Source organism: Pristiophorus japonicus, chromosome 5 (assembly GCF_044704955.1).
Source record: "Pristiophorus japonicus isolate sPriJap1 chromosome 5, sPriJap1.hap1, whole genome shotgun sequence".
Taxonomy (NCBI): Eukaryota; Metazoa; Chordata; class Chondrichthyes; family Pristiophoridae; genus Pristiophorus; species Pristiophorus japonicus.
Genome location: NC_091981.1, coordinates 288,076,782 through 288,100,664, shown reverse-complemented (window position 1 = coordinate 288,100,664; position 23,883 = coordinate 288,076,782). Strand labels below are relative to the sequence as shown.

The 23,883-nt window shown below is 54.2% G+C and overlaps 1 protein-coding gene across 7 annotated transcripts in view; it reads left to right on the top strand.

Moving 5' to 3' along the window:
• Nucleotides 1-23,883, top strand: part of vill (villin-like) — a 213,885-nt gene that overhangs the window by 127,493 nt on the left and 62,509 nt on the right. For all 7 annotated transcript variants that reach the window (XM_070881777.1, XM_070881774.1, XM_070881773.1 and 4 more), the window contains 6 exons: nucleotides 3,208-3,297; nucleotides 7,794-7,868; nucleotides 10,460-10,656; nucleotides 12,854-12,962; nucleotides 14,670-14,780; nucleotides 21,738-21,943. In XM_070881777.1, the coding sequence (XP_070737878.1) occupies nucleotides 3,226-3,297; nucleotides 7,794-7,868; nucleotides 10,460-10,656; nucleotides 12,854-12,962; nucleotides 14,670-14,780; nucleotides 21,738-21,943 (770 nt within the window). In that variant the 5' untranslated portion in view covers nucleotides 3,208-3,225. The remainder of the gene's footprint in view (nucleotides 1-3,207; nucleotides 3,298-7,793; nucleotides 7,869-10,459; nucleotides 10,657-12,853; nucleotides 12,963-14,669; nucleotides 14,781-21,737; nucleotides 21,944-23,883) is intronic.

Sequence of the window (23,883 nt, the reverse complement as noted above, 5' to 3'; positions counted from 1 at the left end):
AGATTGTCGAATGATACTTAAGGGGTTGACAGTGGATGGGCAATGGCAGACATTTAGAGACCGCATGGATGAATTACAACAATTGTACATCCCTGTCTGGCGTAAAAATAAAAAAGGGAAGGTGGCTCAACCGTGGCTATCAAGGGAAATTAAAGCCAAGGAAGTGGCATACAAATTGGCCAGAAATAGCAGTGAACCAGGGGACTGGGAGAAATTTAGAACTCAGCAGAGGAGGACAAAGGGTTTGATTAGGGCAGGGAAAATAGAGTACGAGTGAAAGCTTGCAGGGAACATTAAAACGGACTGCAAAAGCTTCTATAGATATGTAAAGAGAAAAAGGTTAGTAAAGACAAACGTAGGTCCCCTGCAGTCAGAATCAGGGGAAGTCATAACAGGGAACAAAGAAATGGCAGACCAATTGAACAAGTCCTTTGGTTCGGTATTCACTAAGGAGGACACAAACAACCTTCCGGATATAAAAGGGGTCAGAGGGTCTAGTAAGAAGGAGGAACTGAGGGAAATCCTTATTAGTCGTAGAAACGTTTAAAATTCTGCCGGGATTGGACAGGTTAGATGCAGGAAGAATGTTCCCAATGTTGGGGAAGTCCAGAACCAGAGGTCACAGTCTAAGGATAAGGGGTAAGCCATTTAGGACCGAGATGCGGAGGAACTTCTTCACCCAGAGAGTGGTGAACCTGTGGAATTCTCTACCACAGGAAGTTGTTGAGGCCAATTCACTAAATATATTCAAAAAGGAGTTAGATGTAGTCCTTACTACTCGGGGGATCAAGGGGTATGGCGAGAAAGCAGGAATGGGGTACTGAAGTTGCATGTTCAGCCATGAACTCATTGAATGGTGGTGCAGGCTCGAAGGGCCGAATGGCCCACTCCTGCACCTATTTTCTATGTTGTTATTAATTCTCAGGATGTGGCCGTCGCTGGCAAGGGTGGCATTCAATGCCCATCCTTAGATTCACAGAGCAGGGTGGCAAAGGTGTTCCCTCAGTACTGTTAATTCCAACTCACTGAGCCGCCCAGTCCACGGGGTTTCCTTTAATTGTTGAGGTGACGTTTGTCAATGGCGAGGGTAGCTCAGCGATCAGTCGAGGGTATTGCTTGACCTGGGCCACAGGACAGGACAGGTGATAGATTGAGTAGACTAGGCCTATACTCTCTTGAGTTTAGGTGATCTCATTGAAACAAACAAAATTCTTACAGGGCTTGACAGGGTAGATGCAGGGAGGATGTTCCCCTCTGGCTGGGGAGTCTGGAACCAGGGGTCACAGTCTCAGAATAAGGTGTCGGCCATTTAGGACTGAGATGAGGAGAAACTTCTTCACTCAGAGGGTGGTGAATCTTTGGAATTCTCTACCCTAGAGGGCTGTGGAGGCTGAGTCATTGAGTATATTCAAGACAGAGATCGATAGATTTTTGGACATATAAAATTCTGACGGGATTGGACAGGTTAGATGCAGGAAGAATGTTCCCAATGTTGGGGAAGTCCAGAACCAGGGGTCACAGTCTAAGGATAAGGGGTAAGCCATTTAGGATCGAGATGAGGAGAAACTTCTTCACTCAGAGAATTGTGAGCCTGTGGAATTCTCTACCACAGAAAGTTGTTGGGGCCAGTTCGTTAGATATATTCAAAAGTGGCCCTTTTAGATGTGGCCCTTACGGCTAAAGGGATCAAGGGGTATGGAGAGAAAGCAGGAATGGGGTACTGAAGTGCATGATCATGTGCATTGAATGATTGTGCAGGCTCGAAGGGCCGAATGGCCTACTCCTGCACCTATTTTCTATGTTGCTATGTTTCTATGAATCAAGGAATATGGGGATAGGGCAGGAAAGTAGAGCTGAGGTAGAAGATCAGCCATGATCTTATTGAATGGCGGAGCAGGCTCGAGGGGCCGATTGGCCGACTGCTGCTCCTAATTCTTATGTTCTTTTGATAGACACGACAGTTCCACCAAGAAGCCTAGGTGGGTGGGCCTAGGCGATGGTCATCTTCATCATAGGCTGTTCCTCGGAATCGAGGAAGACTTGCTTCCACTCCTTAAGTGAGTTCTTTGGTGGCTGAACAGTCCAATACGAGAGCCACAGACTCTGTCACAGGTGGGACAGATAGTCGTTGAGGGGAGGGGAGGGTGGGACTGGTTTGCCGCACGCTCTTTCCACTGCCTGCGCTTGATTTCTGCATGCTCTCGCCGTTGAGACTCGAGGTGTTCAGCGCCCTCTTGGATGCACTTCCTCCAAGAGGAAGGGCGGTCTTGGGCCAGGGACTCCCAGGTGTCAGTGGGGATGTTGCACTTTATCAAGGAGGCTTTGAGGGTGTCCTTGTAGCGTTTCCGCTGCCCACCTTTGGCTCGTTTGCCGTGTAGGAGCTCCGAGTAGAGCATTGCTTTGGGAGTCTCATGTCTGGCATGCGAACTATGTGGCCTGCCCAGCGGAGTGTGGTCAGTGCTTCAATGTTGGGGATGTTAGCTTGGACGAGGACACTGATGTTGGTGCGCCTGTCCTCCCAGGGGATTTGTAGGATCTTGCGGAGACATCGTTGATGATACTTCGCCAGCAACTTGAGGTGTCTGCTGTACATGGTCCATGTCTCTGAGCCATACAGGAGGGCAGCCCTGTAGACCATGAGCTTGGTGGTAGATTTGAGGGCCTGGTCTTCAAACACTCTATTCCTCAGGCGGCCGAAGGCTGCACTGGCGCACTGGAGGCGGTGTTGGATCTCGTCGTCGATGCCTGCTCTTGTTGATAGGAGGCTCCCGAGATATGGGAAGTGGTCCACGGTGTCCAGGGCCGCGCCATGGATCTTGATGACTGGGGGGGCAGTGCTGTGCGGTGAGGACAGGCTGGTGGAGGACCTTTGTCTTACGTCCCATGCTTTCGTACGCCTCAGTAAATACGTCGATTATGTCCTGGAGTTCAGCCTCTGCATGTGCGCAGACGCAAGTAAGGCTCCTCGGAGAACAATCCCAGACTCTCTTGTCTCTCCACCACGTAACTGAAGAGACTCCAGGAAGTGGCAACTGGTAAAAGCTTGTCCGTGACTGACCCACGGGGTGTCAAATGGGGAGTCTCGACTAGAGCTGGATCCTGCTAGTGATGGTAGATTTATGAGGAGGTGGTCGGCAAGAAAAGCTCGCTGCGCTTTACGTTGGTTTAACACTAACTCTCTGTTTTTCCCCCTCTGCTTGCTTCCAGTTGTGACCAGTCGTCACCATGCCAACTGTAATACCACCCGCCTTTAAAAGTATCAGCAAGAGCCCGGGCCTTCAAATATGGACCATTGAGGTAAGGACGTTGAATGTGAGCTTTGTGGCAGTGCAGACACCCGCTCCCCTCCCCCACCGCCCCCCGCCCCCGCTCACCCCCCCCCCCGCTCAGTGTTGGGTATTCAGTGCCCCCCCCGCTCAGTGTTGGGTATTCAGTGCCCCCCCCCCCGCTCAGTGTTGGGTATTCAGTGCCCCCCCCCCCCGCTCAGTGTTGGGTATTCAGTGCCCCTCCCCCCCACCCCCGCAGACATTAGCTGCCACTTATATAACACCTTCTACATTAAGACACGGTCAAGTACTGAGCGGGGGAGGGGGAGGGGTACTGAATACACCACTTTTCAGAGATGGTTGGATGGGCCCTTAAAGTGCAGTAACCTGCAGGGTTACTGACCTAGAGCTGGTAATTGGGATTAGACTGGATGATCTTTTGTTGGACGGAGCAGATATAATGGTAAGTACTGCAGGGAATAGAATACGGCCAGGGTGATCTCCTGGACTAGTGTCGATCGCCTGGATGGGTTGGAGAGGTATTTTCCCAGATTTTTTCTCCCTAAATTGGCCTGGGTTTTTATCTGATTTTTGCCTCTCCCAGGAGATCACATGGCTCCAGTTGGGGCAGAGTGTAGAATGTTTCACTGTAAGAGGTGTTGCAGTGGTGTGAGGCGGATTGGTTGGGCTGGGTGCTCCTTGCCTTTCCGTCATTGGTCATAGGTTTTTATGTAACCTTCAGGGTTGCTGACCAAAGACCATGCGGCTCTTTGTCGGCCGGTGTGAACACGGTGGGCTGAAATGGCCTCCTTCTGCGCTGTAAATTTCTATGTTTCTATGTTTCTAAGTACAAATCCAAATGTAATCACCTCCGATATTCCTCAGGAGGTCTTGTAGTCACCTCCCCTGTAGTAATCTCTCCCTCCCTCCTCGCCCTCCCCTGCCAACCCGTCCCCTGCCAACCCCTCCCCATCCTCCCTCTCTCCCTCCTGTCTCCCTCTCTCCTTCCTCTCTCCCTCCCCCCTCCACTCTCCTTCCCTCCTCTCTCCATCCCTTCTCTCTCCCTCCCCCCTCTCCCCATCCCTCCCTTCTCTCCATCCCTCCATCCTCTCTCCATCCTTCCCTCCCCTCCCGATTTCTCCTCTCTCCCTCCCTCCTCTCTCCCTCCCCTCCCCATCCTTCCTCGCTCCCTTCCTCCTCTCTCTCTCCCTACTCTCTCCATCACTCCCCTCCCCATCCCTCCTCTTCATCATTCCCCTCCCCATCCTCCTTCCCTCCTTCCTCTCTCCATTTGTTTTCAAATCCCTCCATGGCCTCGTCCCTCCCTATCTCTGTAAACTCCTCCAGCCCCACAACACTCCCTATCTCTGTAACCTCCTCCAGCCCTACAACCCTCCCTATCTCTGTAACCTCCTCCAGCCCTACAACCCTCCCTATCTCTGCAACCTCCTCCAGCCCTACAACCCTCCCTATCTTTGTAACCTCCTCCAGCCCTACAACCCTCCCTATCTCTGCAGCCTCCAGCCCTACAACCCTCCCTATCTCTGTAGCCTCCAGCCCTACAGCCCTCCCTATCTCTGTACACTCCAATGTGCCTCTTGCACATCTTTTTCCTGCCCCACCATCGGTGACCATGCCTTCGGCTGCTTAGGCCCGAGGCTCTGAAACTCCATCCCTACAGCTCACCTCCTCTCTGTCCTCCTCCAATACCCTCCTTTGAACCCACTGCTTTGACCGAGCTCTTTGATTCACCCCTCCCAACATCTCCTCAACTTCTGTCTGATTCCGTGAAACGCCTTGGGAACGATGTCCGACGGTAAAAGCGCAATTGGCGTGGAATTGAAATAAAGGTGGTGGTTTGTGGGGGCTGGCACCAGGAAACTCAATGGGCATGGAAAGCTGCCGGCCTGTTGTAAAAAGGAGTAATTGGTTCCCTCGTGTCCTCGAGGGACAGAGCTCGAGCCACTCCTTGCCCGGGCCTGGCCCACACATCAGTCCCAGTGTCACGGTGCCGTTCACCCTGGCTGACCTTGACGTGGCCTGTAAACCAACCAATCGTTTCAGATTATGGCCCAATTTGCACCATCTCGGACTAGCCAGCCTCACCCACTTCCCAAGTCCCAGTAACAGGTTAAAAGAAATGTATTTCTACTCCAGGCTGGAGTTTCTCCTCTTGCGCTGGGACTGGGCGAGAGCGGGGAGAGTGACACTGGCTGGACTCGAGGCAGTAAGCAGAGCAACCGGCTGCACCGCCTCTCCCGGCAGGCTATTGGCAGGGAGTCAGACACAGAGAGGGGTGGGGGCGGGGGCGGGGAGTGTTGTGTGTACTAAACAGTCATTGTGTAAATAAGCAGCTGAAAGCGAATGAGCGCAGCGAATGGGAGAGGCAGTGGGGGACTTGTCGGAGTGTTTAAAATCCCCAGCTAGTCACGAGCGTTTCGGTTCGGTTCGTGTGCTGATATATCACGGTGACTCGATCACCCGCTCTCAAATCCCTCCACGGCCTCGCCCCTCCCCATCTCTCTAACCTCCAGCCCTACAATCCTCCCTATCTCTGTAACCCCCTCCTGCCCGACAACCCTCCCCATCTCTCTAACCTCCAGCCCTACAACTCTCCCTATCTCTGTAACCTCCAGCCCTACAACTCTCCCTATCTCTGTAAACTCCTCCAGCCATACAACCCTCCCTATCTCTGTAACCTCCTCCAGCCCTAAAACCCTCCCTATCTCTGTAACCTCCTCCAGCCATACAACCCTCCCTATCTCTGTAACCTCCTCCAGCCCGACAACTCTCCCTATCTCTGTAACCTCCTCCAGCCCTAAAACCCTCCCTATCTCTGTAACCTCCTCCAGCCCTAAAACCCTCCCTATCTCTGTAACCTCCTCCAGCCATACAACCCTCCCTATCTCTGTAACCTCCTCCAGCCATACAACCCTCCCTATCTCTGTAACCCCCTCCTGCCCTACAACTCTCCCTATCTCTGTACCTCCTCCAGCCCTAAAACCCTCCCTATCTCTGTAACCTCCTCCAGCCATACAACCCTCCCTATCTCTGTAACCCCCTCCAGCCCTACAACCCTCCCTATCTCTGTAACCTCCTCCAGGCCTACAACCCTCCCTATCTCTGTAACCTCCTCCAGGCCTACAACCCTCCCTATCTCTGTAACCCCCTCCAGCCCTACAACCCTCCCTATCTCTGTAACCTCCTCCAGGCCTACAACCCTCCCTATCTCTGTAACCTCCTCCAGGCCTACAACCCTCCCTATCTTTGTAACCTCCTCCAGCCCTAAAACCCTCCCTATCTCTGTATCCTCCTCCAGCCCTACAACCCTCCCTATCTCAGTAACCTCCTCCAGCCCTCCAGTCCTCCCTATCTCTGTAACCTCCTCCAGCCCTACAACCCTCCCTATCTCTGTAACCCCCTCCTGCCCTACACCCCTCCCTATCTCTGTAACCCCCTCCAGCCCTACAACCCTCCCTATCTCTGTAACCCCCTCCTGCCCTACAACTCTCCCTATCTCTGTAACCCCCTCCTGCCCTACACCCCTCCCTATCTCTGTAACCCCCTCCTGCCCTACAACCCTCCCTATCTCTGTAACCTCCTCCAGCCCTACAACCCTCCCTATCTCTGTAACCCCCTCCAGCCCTCCAGCCCTCCCTATCTCTGTAACCTCCTCCAGCCCTACAACCCTCCCTATCTCAGTAGCCCCCTCCAGCCCTACAACCCTCCCTATCTCTGTAACCTCCTCCAGCCCTACAACCCTCCCTATCTCTGTAACCTCCAGCCCTACAGCCCTCCCTATCTCAGTAGCCCCCTCCAGCCCTACAACTCTCCCTATCTTTGTAACCTCCTCCAGACCTACAACCCTCCCTATCTCAGTAACCTCCTCCAGCCCTCCAGCCCTCCCTATCTCTATAATCTCCTCCAGCCCTACAACCCTCCCTATCTCTGTAACCACCTCCAGCCCTACAACCCTCCCTATCTCTGTAACCTCCAGCCCTACAGCCCTCCCTATCTCAGTAGCCCCCTCCAGCCCTACAACTCTCCCTATCTTTGTAACCTCCTCCAGACCTACAACCCTCCCTATCTCAGTAACCTCCTCCAGCCCTCCAGCCCTCCCTATCTCTATAATCTCCTCCAGCCCTACAACCCTCCCTATCTCTGTAACCCCCTCCAGCCCTACAACTCTCCCTATCTTTGTAACCTCCTCCAGACCTACAACCCTCCCTATCTCTGTAACCTCCTCCAGCCCTCCAGCCGCCTGAGATCTCTGCAGCCTCCTTTACCTCTCTTTCCTCCTTCAAGACATTCCTTAAAACATACCTCTTTGACCAAGCTTTTGGTCACCTGCCCAAATTTCTACTTATGTGGCTCAATGTCAATTTTTCTTGTCTCATAGTACTCCTGTGAAACGCCTTGGGATGTTTCACTACATTAAAGGCGCTATATAAATACAAGTTGTTATTGGAATAATCTGCTGATGTCATGCCCTGAATCTCTTAATGTTGTCTCATGAATCTGTTACAGAAAATGGAGGTGGTCCCTGTCCCTCAGAAGGCTTATGGGAACTTCTTCGAAGGCGACTGTTACCTGATACTGTTCGTAAGTAGGAGAAGGGGGAAATGGCGGGGGAGCATGACTTTATCCGATATATCAACAATAAGACTAGGGTCTGTGCCACCCCTTCCAAGTATGTCAACGTGGGCTAGTCCAGAGAGAAGATTCAATGGAAGTCACTGACCCCTCCCTCCCTCCCTCCTCATCCTCACTGGAGGAGGCTCTGAGTTGGAAAGAGACCCGTGAGGAAAGAAATATTTAACAAAAACAAAGATTTTTGATTAAATTGTATTTTGGTTGAATTGTGAATATCTTCGCTCGTTGAGGAATGTCAGCGGTGGGGGGGCGGTGTTCCGCGTGTTCAGGGATCCAGGATCGGTCTCAAGCGCTCCCAGGCAAATGATCCCATGGGACAATGCTGCTTACGCCCGATATATCCCAATCCCAGCCTCGGAAAACCTGGCAGTCCTGCTGGCGGGCCAGCAGCCCAGTGCCACGAAGATCCCATCCACTTCAAGTTGGGCATCTGAATTCGATAAACCTGGCAATAGGTGGGCCGGCAACGGAAAATATGGCCTTTAACCTGCCGGATTACCATAAAAGCCCAACTGGTTCACTAGGCAAGTGGCTGTACTACCTCTACCTGCTCTGGCACATAGTTTATTATTCATTTATTGTCAGCTTGTGAGCATCATAGAATTTTACAGACCAGAAACAGGCCATTGGGTCCACCTGGGTCTATGCCGGTGTTTATGCTCCGCACGAGACTCCTCCCACCCATCTTCATCTCACCCTGTCAGCATACCTTCCCCTGCATGCTACAGCTATATAAGGTTTTGGTGAGGCCACACCTGGAATACCGCGTGCAGTTTTGGTTTCCATATTTACGAAAGGATACACTTGCTTTGGAGGCAGTTCAGAGAACGTTCACTAGGTTGATTCAGGAGATGAGGGGGTTGACTTATGAGGAAAGGTTGAGGAGGTTGGGTCTACACTCATTGGAATTCAGAAGAATGGGAGGTGATCTTATCGAAATGTATAAGATTATGAGGGGGCTTGACAAGGTGGATGCAGAGAGGATGTTTCCACTGATAGGGGAGACTAGAACTGGGGGCCATAATCTTAGAATAAGGGGCTGCCCATTTAAAACAGAGATGAGGAGGAATTTCTTCTCTCAGAGGGTTGTGGATCTATGGAATTTGCTGCCTCGGAGAGCTGTGGAAGCTGGGACATTGAATAAATTTAAGACAGAAATAAACAGTTTCTTGAGCGATAAGGGGATTATAGGGAGCGGGTGGGGAAGTGGAGCTGAGTCCATGATCAGATCAGCCATGATCTTATTGAATGGCGGAGCAGGCTCGAGGGGCCGTATGGCCTACTCCTGCTCCTATTTCTTATGTTCTTATGTTTATCTCACTTTCCCTTAAATGCATCCATGCTATTCGCCTCAACTAGTCTATCTGGTATCCAAGTTCCACATTCTCGCCACTCTCTGGGTGAAGTGGTTCCCATTGAATTCCCGACTGCATTTATCAGTGACGGTCTCATATTAAAATATCTTGGCCCAGACAGTTGTCCCGGTTGGTGGAGCTCAACAGACGGTGTCGGATGGGCCCGCCTGTTATACGCAGCGCCTGATATGGAACTCGGTATCAGGCGGTGAGTGTAGCATTGCTCGGGAGTAACAGGTAACTTTGGACCCGTGGTTCCCAAAGCTCTCCATCGCTGGGGCTTTCCTCGTCTCATGGTCTGCGTCTAGTGTTAACTAATTGATAGAGACTAATCCTCGCTGTGATTAGTCAACCACTCCCATTATCATTGCATCACGTGACTACCAAAGGCGAACTAAATGGATCTTGGTCTTTTTTTGTCTAACAGTTCCCATATTCCTAAGAGGGGGGGGGGGTACCTGGGGGAGGTGGGGGTGGGGCGTGAGGGGCGCGTCCTCGCACCATCTGGAGAGGAGGGAGGAGATTGGGTACCAACAACAACCCATCCGTTGCTGAAACCCTCATCCGTGCCCTTCTTACCTCTCGACTGGACTACTCCAACGCACTCCTGCCCGGCCTCCCACATTGCACCCTACGTAAACTTGAGCTCATCCAAAACTCGGCTGCCTGTGTCCTAACTCGCACCAAGTCCCGCTCACCCATCACCCCTGTGCTCGCCGACCAACATTGGCTCCCGGTCCGGCAACGCCTCGGTTTTAAAATTCTCATCCTTATTTTCAAATCCCTCCATGGCCTCGTCCCTCCCTACCTTGTAATCTCCTCCAGCCCCACAACTCCGAGATGTCTGCGTTCCTCTAATTCTGCCTTCTTGAGCATCCGCGATTATAATCGCTCAACCATTGGTGTCCGTGCCTTCTGTTGCCTGGGCCCCAAGCTCTGGAACTCCCTGCCTAAACCTCTCCGCCTCTCTACCTCCCTTTCCTCCTTCAAGACGCTCCTTAAAACCTACCTCTTTGACCAAGCTTTTGGTCACCTGCCCTAATATCTCCTTATGTGGTTCAGTGTGAAATGTTGTCTGATAACCGCTCCTGTGAAGCGCCCTGGGACGTTAAAGGCGCTCTATAAATGCAAGTTGTTGTTGTCGAAAGGCAACAGACGATTGAAGCTGAATGTTTCTCTGCGCAGGTCAGTAAGACCGCGAGGGGGACGTCCGAGGCCCTCCATTTCTGGATTGGGAACGAGTCATCCCAGGATGAGCAAGGAGCGGCAGCCATGTACATCACCCAGCTGGACGATTACCTCGGGGGAGGCCCCATCCAGTACCGGGAGACCCAGGGGCACGAGTCTCCGCAGTTCAAAAGTTACTTCAAGTCTGGCATCGTGTAAGTAAAATTGACAGAAGGCCCTCGTCCAGTCGACCAGCAGCCGCTTGCCTGCAATTGTGCTCTTGTCTTCTTTGAATTCCGTTGGGCCCATGGTGCCTGTGCCGGCTCTTCGAAAGAGCTGTCCAATTCGTCCCATTCCTCCTCACTCTTTCCCCATAGCCCAGAATATTTTTCCTTTTCAAGTATTTGTCTAATTCCCTTTTGAAAGTTACCGTTGAATCTGCTTCCACCGCCCTTTCAGGCAGCGCGTTCCAGATCATAACAACGCGCTGCGTTAAAAATAATGTGTCCTCATCTCTCTTCTGGTTCTTTTGCCAATTATCTTAAATCTGTGTCCTCTGGTTACCCAGCCTTCTGCCACTGGAAGCAGTTCATCCCTATTTACCCTATCCCAACCCTTATAAGTGCCAGCTGTGACTCAGTGGGTAGCACACTCACCTCTGCTGGCAGAAGGTTGTGGGTTCAAGTCCCACTCCAGGGACTGGAGCACAAAAAAAATCTAGGCTGACACTCCCAGTGCAGTGCTGAGGGAGCGCTACGCTGTTGGAGGTACCGTCTTTTGGATGAGATGTTAAACCGAGGCCCCGTCTGCTCTCTCAGATAGATGTAAAAGATCCCATGGCACTATTTTGAAGAAGAGCAGGGGAGTTATCCCCGGTGTCCTGGCCAATATTTACCCCTCAACCAACACAACCAAAATAAAACAGATTATCTGGTCACTATCACATTGCTGTTTGTGGGAGCTTGCTATGCGCAAATTGGTTGCCGCGTTTCCCACATTACAACAGTGATTACACTTCAAAAAGTGCGTCATTGACTGTAAAGCACTTTGAGACATCCGGTGGCCGTGAACGGCGCTATATAAATGCAAGTCTTTCTTTTTCTTTATAATTTGAATTAATCTTTTAAACCTTCCCTTAATCTTCTTTGCTCGAAGGAGAACAATCCCAGCTTCTCCAATCTCTCCACCTAACTCAATTCCCTCATCCCTGATACCATTCTATTAACCGTCTCTGCTTACCCACTCTTCGTGGCAAGGAGTGGAGGGGGTTGGGAAAAACCTACAATGCAAAAAAATTCCATGAATTATAGGCCCCAATATCTTATCCCTAGTCTGTGCTGATCTCTGCTGATCGCCCCCTGCTGGACATTGTGTGTACGGACATTGAGTGAGGAGAAGCTCGGCTCTGTTGGCCCTTCCCTTCAGTATCTCCCTGGCAACTGTCTGAGGCTGAACCAGACCTTGGTGTCATATTAGACCCAAGATGAGCTTCCGACCCCATATCCTCCCCATCACCAAGACTGCCTATTTCCACCTCTATAACATCGCCTGTCCCTGCCCCTGCCTCAGCTCATCCGCTGCTGAAACCTTCACCCGTGCCCTTGTTACCTCTAGACTTGACTATTCCAAAACTCTCCTGGCCGGCCTCCCACGTTCTACCCTCTGTAAACTCAGCTGCTCGTGTCCTAACGCCCCGTTCACCCATCACCCCGACGCTCGCCGACCTACATTGGCTCCCGGTCCGGCAATGCCTCGATTTCAAAATTCTCATCCTTGTTATCAAATCCCTCCGTGGCCTCGCCCCCTCCCTATCTCTGTAATCTCCTCCCTATCTCTGTAATCTCCTCCAGCCCCACAACCCCCCTACCTCCCCCCACTCCGCCCCCCCAGCCCGAGATGTCTACGATCCTCTAATTCTGGCCTCTTGAGCATTCCCAATTTTAATCGCCAGCACCACTGGTGGCCGTGGGCCCTAAGCTCTGGAACTCCCTGCCTAAACCTCTCCGCCTCTCTACCTCTCTTTCCTTCTTTTAAGACGCTCCTTAAAAACCTACCTCTTTGACCAAGTTTCTGGTCACCTGCCCTAATATCTCCTTATGTGACTCGGTGTCAATTTCCTTTTTGATAATTGCTCCTGTGAAGCGCCTTGGGACATTTTACCACGTTAAAGGCGCTATATAAATGCAAGTTGTTGTTGTTGCGGTTGATCTTTGCCCCTCACTGTTTTGGCCACTTGGGGTGAGGTTGGCCAGCCTCCGTGGGGCCATTGTTCCCATGGGGAGGGAGAGGGACGCAAAACATGGGCGGGGGGGGGGGGTGATGGGAGGGAGCCGATTAATGACATACTTGCCCGCACGAAGACTGCGGCTTCCCCAGGCGTCAGTAACCACGGCGACGTTGTGATTATGACAGGTACAAGAAAGGAGGCGTGGCCTCAGGATTCAAACACGTCGAGACGAACATGTACAACATCAGGAGACTGCTGCACGCAAAGGGGAAGAAGAATGTCACTGCGACGGAGGTAAGTCGCGACTGCTTTGTCGGTTCAGTGGGGCCCACCTGGAGGCAACTTTGCCGAGACTAAATCCAGATGTGGAGGCCAATGCCAGGGCTGGAAATGGCCCTGAAAGGACTTAACTGGCGAGGGGACTGACTTAACCAGCGACGGTACTGATGTACTGAACTAACCAGCGGCAGTACTAAACTAACTAGTGACGGTACTGAACTAGGCAGCGGCAGTACTGAACTAACAAGCGGCAGTACTAAACTAACCAGTGACGGTACTGAACTAACCAGCGGCAGTACTGAACTAACCAGCGACGGTACTGAACTAACCAGCGGCAGTACTGAACTAACCAGTGACGGTACTGAACTAGCCAGCGACAGTACTGAACTAACCAGCAAAGGTACTGAACTAGCCAGCGACAGTACTGAACTAACCAGCGAAGGTACTGAACTAGCCAGCGACGGTACTGAACTAAACTAACCAGCGACGGTACTGAACTAGCCAGCGACAGTACTAAACTAACCAGTGACGGTACTGAACTAACCAGTGACAGTATTGAACTAACCAGTGACGGTACTAAGTAGCCAGCGACAGTACTGAACTAACCAGTGACGGTACTAAGTAGCCAGCGACAGTACTAAACTAACCAGTGACGGTACTGAACTAACCAGCGACAGTACTGAACTAACCAGCGACGGTACTAAACTAACCAGCGACAGTACTGAACTAACCAGTGACGGTACTAAGTAGCCAGCGACAGTACTAAACTAACCAGTGACAGTACTAAGTAGCCAGCGACAGTACTAAACTAACCAGTGACGGTACTGAACTAACCAGCGACAGTACTGAACTAACCAGCGACGGTATTAAACTAACCAGCGACAGTACTGAACTAACCAGCGACGGTACTAAGTAGCCAGCGACAGTACTAAACTAACCAGCGACGGTACTAAGTAGCCAGCGACAGTACAAAAATAACCAGTGACGGTAATGAACTAACCAGCGACAGTACTGAACTAACCAGCGGGTACTGAACTAACCAGCGACAGTACTGAACTAACCAGCGACAGTACTGAACTAACCAGCGACAGTATAGAACTAACTGGCTCTGCCAAGCCTGGGTAACCTCCTGTTTCCTCTTCGGTGTGAAATGTAGTATAGTCCGAGGGGCAGCACGAGCAGACAGTGGGTTCACCGCAGCCATGGCCGGCGGTGGCAGTGAGCATAACGGCACAGGATACCAAAACAAACAGATATCAAAGTTGCCGATAACATGAGAGCCACAACTCTCCCACTGAGAAGTGGGAAGTTACAACGCGGAACAGGATGCTCTCCAGTCACCATCTTTCAATGTGATATAAGTGTCTCTGGCCAGGCCAGCACTTATTGCCCATCCCTAATTGGTGGTGAGCCGCCTTCTTGAACCGCTGCAGTCCGTGTGGTGAAGGTGCTCCCACAGTGCTGTCAGGGAGGGAGTTCCAGGATTTTGACCCAGCGACAATGAAGTAACGGGGCGATTATATTTCCAAGTCAGGATGGTGCGTGTGACTTAGAGGGTCAGTGACGGAAGGCCGCTTGGCTGAGGTACCAGAGCTGCCAGTGGGACAATGCCTCAAGGAGGAGCCATCGAGTTCAGGAGGGAAAGAGGCAGAATTCTGGAATCCCGTAAAGTTTCTAAGATTTAAATGCGGAATTTTAAGGAATTGTTTTTTTCCCGTTCAGGTGGAAGTTTCCTGGAACAGCTTCAACTCCGGTGATGTTTTCCTCCTGGATTTGGGAAAGGTCATCGTCCAGTGGAATGCGCCACGCAGCAACAGGATGGAGAGGTTACAGGTCAGTTGGATGGTAGCGACGATTGCTCAGAGTATAGGCCCAATCGACTCAATTTCTCCTCACAGGACAACCCGCTCATCCCAGGAATGAAGGGTCAAACACGCCAGGGACCATGTTCAGAGATGAGGAGAGCGGGCCAATCAACAAGCAGCGTCAAGTAAATCCGGAATAAGCCAAGTGACGGGCGATAATAAGGGGGAATTACTTTGGGGATATTACCGTAAACTGCGGGGTGGGAAGCTGATGACAAAAATTCACCCACGAGGAGGCGTTCGGATCGTCTGCAAAACCTCTGGCGACCCCTCCCCCCTAACCCCTGACCCCTGACAGCTGCAGAGTCTTTGCTTCCCGCCCTCCCCCCCACCCCCTCACCCACCCAGAGCCCCTCCCCAGGTACGAGCCGTGCGCTCCGGACGGTTTCGATGGGCCGAGAAATGGTCTCAGTAGAGTCACGGCTCCTTTTAAGGTGGGCTGTGTGTCTACAGCCCAGTTTGAAAGGGCCTTCCCTCGGGCGTCCTGAGCGCCCCGCCTGTCTCGGGCGGGTAGGCTTCTTGGTAGCACATACCGCGTGCCTGCCACGCCCTGGTGCTGAGCGGCCTAAGCAACGGTCATGGGAACAGGAGGAGGCCAGACAGCCTCTCGCACCTGTTCCGCCATTCAATGAGATCCTGGCTGATCTGCACCTTAACTCCCATCTTCCCGCCTTGGTTCCGTAACCCTTAATACCCTTACCTAAAAAAAAACTATCAACCTTAGTTTTGACATTTTCAATTGACCTCCCCAGCCTCAACTGGGGAGAGAGTTCCAGATTCCCACTGCCCTTTGTGTGAAGAAGTGCTCCCTGACATCACCCCTGACCGGCCGAGCTCTAATTTTAAGATAGCTCTAATTCTGGACTCCCCCACCCACCAGATGAAATAGTTTCTCTCAATCTACCCGATCAAATACTTTAGTCATCTTAAACACTTTAATTAGATCGGCCCTTAAACTTCCGTGTCCTACCTGGCACCAAGTCCCGCTCACCCATCACCCCTGTGCTCGCTGACCTACATTGGCTCCCGGTTAAGCAACGCCTTGATTTCAAACTTCTCATCCTTATTTTCAAATCCCTCCATGGCCTCGCCCCTCCCTATCTCTGTAATCTCCTCCAGCCCCACAACCCCCCACCCCTACCCCAAGATGTTTGCACTCCTCTGAATTGTGCCCTCCTGAGCATCCCTGATTATAATCGCTCAACTATCGGTGGCCGTGCCTTCTGTTGCCTAGGCCCCAAGCTCTGGAACTCCCTCCCTAAACCTCTCCGCTTCTCTTTTCGCCTTCAAGATGCTCCATAAAACCTACCTCTTTGACCAAGCGTTTGGTCACCTGCGCTAATTTCTCCTTATGTGACTCGGTGTCAAATATTTTAAATCTCATAATACTCCTGTGAAGTGCCTTGGGACGTTTCACTACGTTAAGGGCGCTATATAAATACAAGTTGTTGTTGTTATACTCGAGGGAATACAAGCCTAGTCTAATCAATCTCTCCTCATAATTTAAACCTTTTATCATTCTGTTTAAACCTTTAAAGGGTCCTTAAAGGGCTGCTCCCAAAATGGCCCCCAATGGATACTGTATTGTGGGGCCACAAGGAGGAGGAAGTGCCCATCCTGAGCCAAAAAAATACTGTCCACCACACTCTCCTTGCCCTCCCCCGCCATCTGCTCCCCTCCCCCACCACCATCTCCCCTCCCCCGCCATCTGCTCCCCTCCCCCACCATCTCCCCTCCCCCACCACTATCTCCCCACCCCCACCATCTCCCCTCCCCCGCCATCTGCTCCCCTCCCCCACCATCTACCCTCCCCGCCATCTGCTCCCCTCCCCCACCATCTCCCCTCCCCCGCCATCTGCTCCCCTCCCCCACCATCTCCCCTCCCCCACCATCTTCCCTCCCCCAACATCTGTTCCCCATCCCCCACCATCTCCCCTCCCCCATCATCTCCCCTCCCCCAACATCTGTTCCCCATCCCCCACTATCTCCCTTCCCCACCATCTCCCCTCCCCCACCATCTCCCCTCCCCCAACATCTCCCCTCTCCCGCCATCTGCTCCCATCCCCCACCATCTCCCCTCCCCCACTATCTCCCCTCCCCCACCATCTCCCCTCCCCCGCCATCTGCTCCCATCCCCCACCATCTCCCCTCCCCAACATCTGTTCCCCATCCCCCACCATCTCCCCTCCACCACCATCTCCCCTCCCCCAACATCTGTTCCCCATCCCCCACTATCTCCCCTCCCCCACCATCTCCCCTCCCCCACCATCTCCCCTCCCGCAACATCTGTTCCCCATCCCCCACCATCTCCCCTCCCCCGCCATCTGCTCCCCTCCCCCACCATCTCCCCTCCCCACCATCTTCCCTCCCCCAACATCTGTTCCCCCTCCCCCACCATCTCCCCTCCCCCAACATCTGTTCCCCATCCCCCACTATCTCCCCTCCCCCACCATCTCCCCTCCCCCACCATCTCCCCTCCCCCAACATCTCCCCTCCCCGCTATCTGCTCCCATCCCCCACCATCTCCCCTCCCCCACTATCTCCCCTCCCCCACCATCTCCCCTCCCCCACCATCTCCCCTCCCCCGCCATCTGCTCCCATCCCCCACCATCTCCCCTCCCCCAACATCTGTTCCCCATCCCCCACCATCTCCCCTCCCCCACCATCTCCCCTCCCCCGCCATCTGCTCCCATCCCCCACCATCTCCCCTCCCCCAACATCTGTTCCCCATCCCCCACTATCTCCCCTCCCCCACCATCTCCTCGCCCCCAACATCTCCCCTCCCCCGCCATCTGCTCCCACCCCCCACCATCTCCCCTCTCCCACTATCTCCCCTCCCCCACCATCTCCCCTCCCCCACCATCTGCTCCCATCCCCCACCATCTCCCCTCCCCCAACATCTGTTCCCCATCCCCCACCATCTCCCCTCCCCCACCATCTCCCCTCCCCCACCATCTCCCCTCCCCCAACATCTGTTCCCCATCCCCCACCATCTCCCCTCCCCCACCATCTCCCCTCCCCCACCATCTCCCCTCCCGCAACATCTGTACCCCATCCCCCACCATCTCCCCTCCCCCACCATCTCCCCTCCCGCAACATCTGCTCCCCTCCCCCACCATCTCCCCTCCCCCGCCATCTGCTCCCCTCCCCCACCATCTCCCCTCCCCCACCATCTCCCCTCCCCCAACATCTGTTCCCCATCCCCCACTATCTCCCCTCCCCCACCATCTCCCCTCCCCCACCATCTCCCCTCCCGCAACATCTGTACCCCATCCCCCACCATCTCCCCTCCCCCACCATCTCCCCTCCCTCAACATCTCCCCTCCTCCGCCATCTGCTCCCATCCCCCACCATCTCCCCTCCCCCACTATCTCCCCTCCCCCACCATCTCCCATCTCCCCTCCCCCGCCATCTGCTCCCATCCCCCACCATCTCCCCTCCCCCCAACATCTGTTCCCCATCCCCCACCATTTCCCCTCCCCCACCATCTCCCCCCCCCCAACATCTGTTCCCCATCCCCCACTATCTCCCCTCCCCCACCATCTCCCCTCCCCCACCATCTCCTCTCCCAACATCTCCCCTCCCCCGCCATCTGCTCCCATCCCCCACCATCTCCCCTCTCCCCTATCTCCCCTCCCTCACCATCTCCCCTCCCCCACCATCTCCCCTCCCCACCATCTGCTCCCATCCCCCACCATCTCCCCTCCCCCAACATCTGTTCCCCATCCCCCACTATCTCCCCTCCCCCACCATCTCCCCTCCCCCACCATCTCCCCTCCCGCAACATCTGTTCCCCATCCCCCACCATCTCCCCTCCCCCGCCATCTGCTCCCCTCCCCCACCATCTCCCCTCCCCACCATCTTCCCTCCCCCAACATCTGTTCCCCTCCCCCACCATCTCCCTCCCCAACATCTGTTCCCCATCCCCCACTATCTCCCCTCCCCCACCATCTCCCCTCCCCCACCATCTCCCCTCCCCCAACATCTCCCCTCCCCGCTATCTGCTCCCATCCCCCACCATCTCCCCTCCCCCACTATCTCCCCTCCCCCACCATCTCCCCTCCCCCACCATCTCCCCTCCCCCGCCATCTGCTCCCATCCCCCACCATCTCCCCTCCCCCAACATCTGTTCCCCATCCCCCACCATCTCCCTCCCCCACCATCTCCCCTCCCCCGCCATCTGCTCCCATCCCCCACCATCTCCCCTCCCCCAACATCTGTCCCCCATCCCCCACTATCTCCCCTCCCCCACCATCTCCTCGCCCCCAACATCTCCCCTCCCCCCGCCATCTGCCTCCCACCCCCCACCATCTCCCCTCTCCCACTATCTCCCCTCCCCCACCATCTCCCCTCCCCCACCATCTGCTCCCATCCCCCACCATCTCCCCTCCCCCAACATCTGTTCCCCATCCCCCACCATCTCCCCTCCCCCACCATCTCCCCTCCCCCACCATCTCCCCTCCCCCAACATCTGTTCCCCATCCCCCACCATCTCCCCTCCCCCACCATCTCCCCTCCCCCACCATCTCCCCTCCCGCAACATCTGTACCCCATCCCCCACCATCTCCCCTCCCCCACCATCTCCCCTCCCGCAACATCTGCTCCCCTCCCCCACCATCTCCCCTCCCCCGCCATCTGCTCCCCTCCCCCACCATCTCCCCTCCCCCACCATCTCCCCTCCCCCAACATCTGTTCCCCATCCCCCACTATCTCCCCTCCCCCACCATCTCCCCTCCCCCACCATCTCCCCTCCCGCAACATCTGTACCCCATCCCCCACCATCTCCCCTCCCCCACCATCTCCCCTCCCTCAACATCTCCCCTCCTCCGCCATCTGCTCCCATCCCCCACCATCTCCCCTCCCCCACTATCTCCCCTCCCCCACCATCTCCCCTCCCCCGCCATCTGCTCCCATCCCCCACCATCTCCCCTCCCCCAACATCTGTTCCCCATCCCCCACCATTTCCCCTCCCCCACCATCTCCCCTCCCCCAACATCTGTTCCCCATCCCCCACTATCTCCCCTCCCCCACCATCTCCCCTCCCCCACCATCTCCTCTCCCCAACATCTCCCCTCCCCCGCCATCTGCTCCCATCCCCCACCATCTCCCCTCTCCCACTATCTCCCCTCCCTCACCATCTCCCCTCCCCCACCATCTCCCCTCCCCCACCATCTGCTCCCATCCCCCACCATCTCCCCTCCCCCAACATCTGTTCCCCATCCCCCACTATCTCCCCTCCCCCACCATCTCCTCGCCCCCAACATCTCCCCTCCCCCGCCATCTGCTCCCACCCCCCACCATCTCCCCTCCCCCACTATCTCCCCTCCCCCACCATCTCCCCTCCCCCACCATCTCCCTTCCCCCACCATCTGCTCCCCTCCCCCGCCATCTGCTCCCCATTCCCATCATCGCCCCTCCCCGCCATCTGTTCCCCATCCCCCACCATCTGCTCCCCTCCCCCACCACTATATCCCCTCCCCCACCATCTGTTCCCCATCCCCCACCATCTCCCCTCCCCCACCATCCTCGGACCATCTTGCGGCCGAGATTGGGGCTGGACGAGTTTCTTCTGCCCAAAACCACCGAGTTCCGTCGGCCATCCGCATCGCACTGATTCCATTTAAATCCGGTCCGGCCCTCAAAATAGCTCTGGCCTCTTCCCCTTCATGATCCCTCCCCCAACCCCCTTCCTCACCTCGAAACTTGCCTTAGGTCAGTGAGTATCCGTGTTCCCCCCCATCCCCCACTCGGCCCGCAGTTTAACTCAAACACCCCCATTTCGAGACACCAGTACAACAACAACAACGTATTAAAACGTCCCAAGACGCGTCACAGGTGTGTTATAAAACAAAATTTGAGGCAATGCCACATCAGGTGAAATTAGGACAGGTGACCAATAGTTTGGGGAAAGAGGCAGGTTTTAAGGAGAAAAGAGAGGTGGAGAGGTTTAGGGAGGGAATTCCAGAGCTTAGGACCTTGACAGCGGGAGGTGCAAGAGGGGAGAATTGGAGATGACAGAGCTCTCAGAGGGTTGCAGGGCTGGTGGAGGTTACAGAGATAAGGAGGGGCAAGGCCAAGGAAAAAGAAAAATGAAAGACTTGCATTTATATAGCGCCTTTCACGACCACCGGATGTCTCAAAGGGCTTTACAGCCAATGAAGTACTTTTTGAAGTATAGTCACTGTTGTAATGTGGGAAACGCGGCAACCAATTTGCGCACAGCAAGCTCCCACAAACAGCAATGTGATAATGGCCAGATAATCTGTTTTTTGTTATGTTGTTTGAGGGATAAATATTGGCCCAGGACACTGGAGAGAACTCCCCTGCTCTTCTTTGACATAGTGCCATGGGATCTTTTACATCCACCTGAGAGAGCAGACAGGGCCTCGCTTTAACGTCTCTACCGAAAGACTGCACCTCCGACAGTGCAGCGCTCCCTCAGCACTGCACTGGAGTGTCAGCCTGGATTTGGTGCTCCAGTCCCTGGAGTGGGACTCGAACCCAAAACCTCTGGCTTGGAGACAGGTGTGCTGCCCACTGAGCCACAGCTGACACCGGTAGGTCAGCGAGCACAGGTGGGGGGGGGGGGGGGGGATGAGCGATTGGGGCTCGTTACGACGGGCAACAGAGTTTCGGATGAGCTGAAGTATACGAGGTGGGGGGTGGGGGGGGGGGAGGGGGTGGGGAGATGGGAGGCCGGCCAGGAGAGCGTTCGGTGGGACTCGATGTGGGAGGTCGGGGGGGGGGGAGGGGGTGGGGAGATGGGAGGCCGGCCAGGAGAGCGTTCGGTGGGACTCGATGTGGGAGGTCGGGGGGGGGAGGGGGTGGGGAGATGGGAGGCCGGCCAGGAGAGCGTTCGGTGGGACTCGATGTGGGAGGGCGTGCAGGAGTTTCCCCTCACTCTCTCGCTCGCTCGCTCTCACAGGCCCTGCTGCTCGCCCAGGATATCAAGGACCGGGAGCGTGGTGGGCGAGCTCAGGTCGGCATCGTCGACGCTGACCGGGAGGACCAGCATCCCGAGCTGATGAAAATAATGACGGCCGTGCTGGGAGAGCGGAGAGGGGAGCTGAAAGAGGCTGCACCCGACGACAGGGCGGACCAACTCCAGAAATCCAACGTCAGGCTTTACCAGTAGGTCCCTCGTTCGCTGGCCAAATGCCAAGGGCCACCGGAATTGAGAGACGAGAAGGGGCAAGGTCTATCTAATTCATCAATCATCATAGGCAGTCCCTCAAAACGAGGATGACTTGCTTCCACGCCAAAAAGGGATGAGTTTACAGGTGTTTCAATGAAGGACCTAATATTCCAGATCCCGAACTACATGTTGAAGGGTGGAAGGTGCCTGTGCGTGGATTTTTTTAACGTGTGGTGGCCGTTGCACACCAGCCACCACACGGGCTTGACAGAGCAAGGTTTTGGTCCAGAGGCAAGGATTAACCAAAACAACTGGAGACCAGCTCTGCTGCACGGACCTAGTGCGCGCACATATCGCAGTGTGGGCTGGCCCGTGCTGCCCCTGGCCCCGAACTCACGCCTCTCCTAATCACCTTCCTGGTAGTCACGTGATACAGCAATAGTGGGAGCGGTTGACCAATCACAGCAATGAATCCCCAGCAATGAGTCCACAACAGACTCAGACACGAGGCCAGGAAAACCCCCAGTGATGGAAAGCTTTGGGGAATCACAGGTCTCAAATCACCTGTTCCTCCCGAGCAATGCTACACTCCTCACACCCCACGTCTCAAATCAGTCGTTGACTAAGAAAACAGAGATGTGCATTTATATAGCACCTTTCACATCCTCAGGACGTCCCAAAATGCATTACAGTGGCCCCATTACTGGCCGCATTGTCCCTTGCAATGGTGTGAATCGCCGTTCAGCTTGCTATTGTCTCTGTCGAACTCCCCCTCTGTGTTCGACTACATGTTGGGGCATGCCCGACTGCCCTTGTCTGCCTGGAGAACTGTGTGCTGCTTTAACAATGTTGAATCTCTGTCCCAACCATTCCTTAACACAGTACCTCTCGTCTGTTCTGCTAGTGGCCATGCTCGCGTGGTTTAAATCCCAGTTTCTCGTCGCCATTGATACGTCCTTACTGTACAGTATAAATGCACACGAGGCCCATGCTTGAGAGAAGGTCAGTCTGTGACCTGTCCTTTATTCCTTAGCACTCCAAGTGATGAAGGTGGGTGGAGCTTCCCCTTTTATACCTGAAGGTCCAGGTTAGGAGTGTCTCCCACCTAGTGGTCAGTGTTCTCACAGTGTACAACTTAGGTCAGATTATACATGGGTTACAATGCTGGTTGAGTACATGACACAGCCAATGAATCATTTTTTTTTTGATGCGTAGTCACTGTTGTGATATAGGAAACGTAGCAACCTGATTTGCACTCAGCAAGATGCCACAAACAGCGTTGAGATAAATGACTAGTTAATCTGTTTTTTTAACGATGTTGATTGAGGGATAAATATTGGCCCAGGACACCGGGGATAACTCCCCTGCACTTCTTTGAAATAGTGCCGTGAGATCTTTTACGTCCACCTGAGAGAGCAGACAGGGCCTCGGTTTAACATCACATCCAAAAGACGGCACCTCCGACAGTGCAGCACTCCCTCAGTACTGAACTGGAGTGTCAGCCTGGATTTTGTGCTCAAGTCTCTGGAGTGGGATTTAAACCCACACCCTTCCAACTCAAAGGCGAGAGTGCTACCCACTGAGCCACAGATGAATCCAGAGGGGAGGGATTGTCTTGCACGTCTTCAATTTGAGCTGGATTTGAGACCATGCCCTAGAGGTGAAAGGTCAGCAGGCAAACCCACGCCAACTGCCCAATCGTTTGGTTTTCCTGATGTCTGGAGGGAGTCTTGCCGATTGTGACAGCTATTGGATTCAGGTTCAATTAAACTGGGTCAGGATGGAAGCCCAAGATGATTTTTGGGAAGAGGGGACGGAGAGGCAGGAATGGTAAAGTAAATAAAACAACAAAGGGAATCAAATTAGGAAATTTCTGAACCGCCACTTGAGTTTGGTCTTCAGTAAATGACTTTCTCTAAACCCGTGTCACTACTCG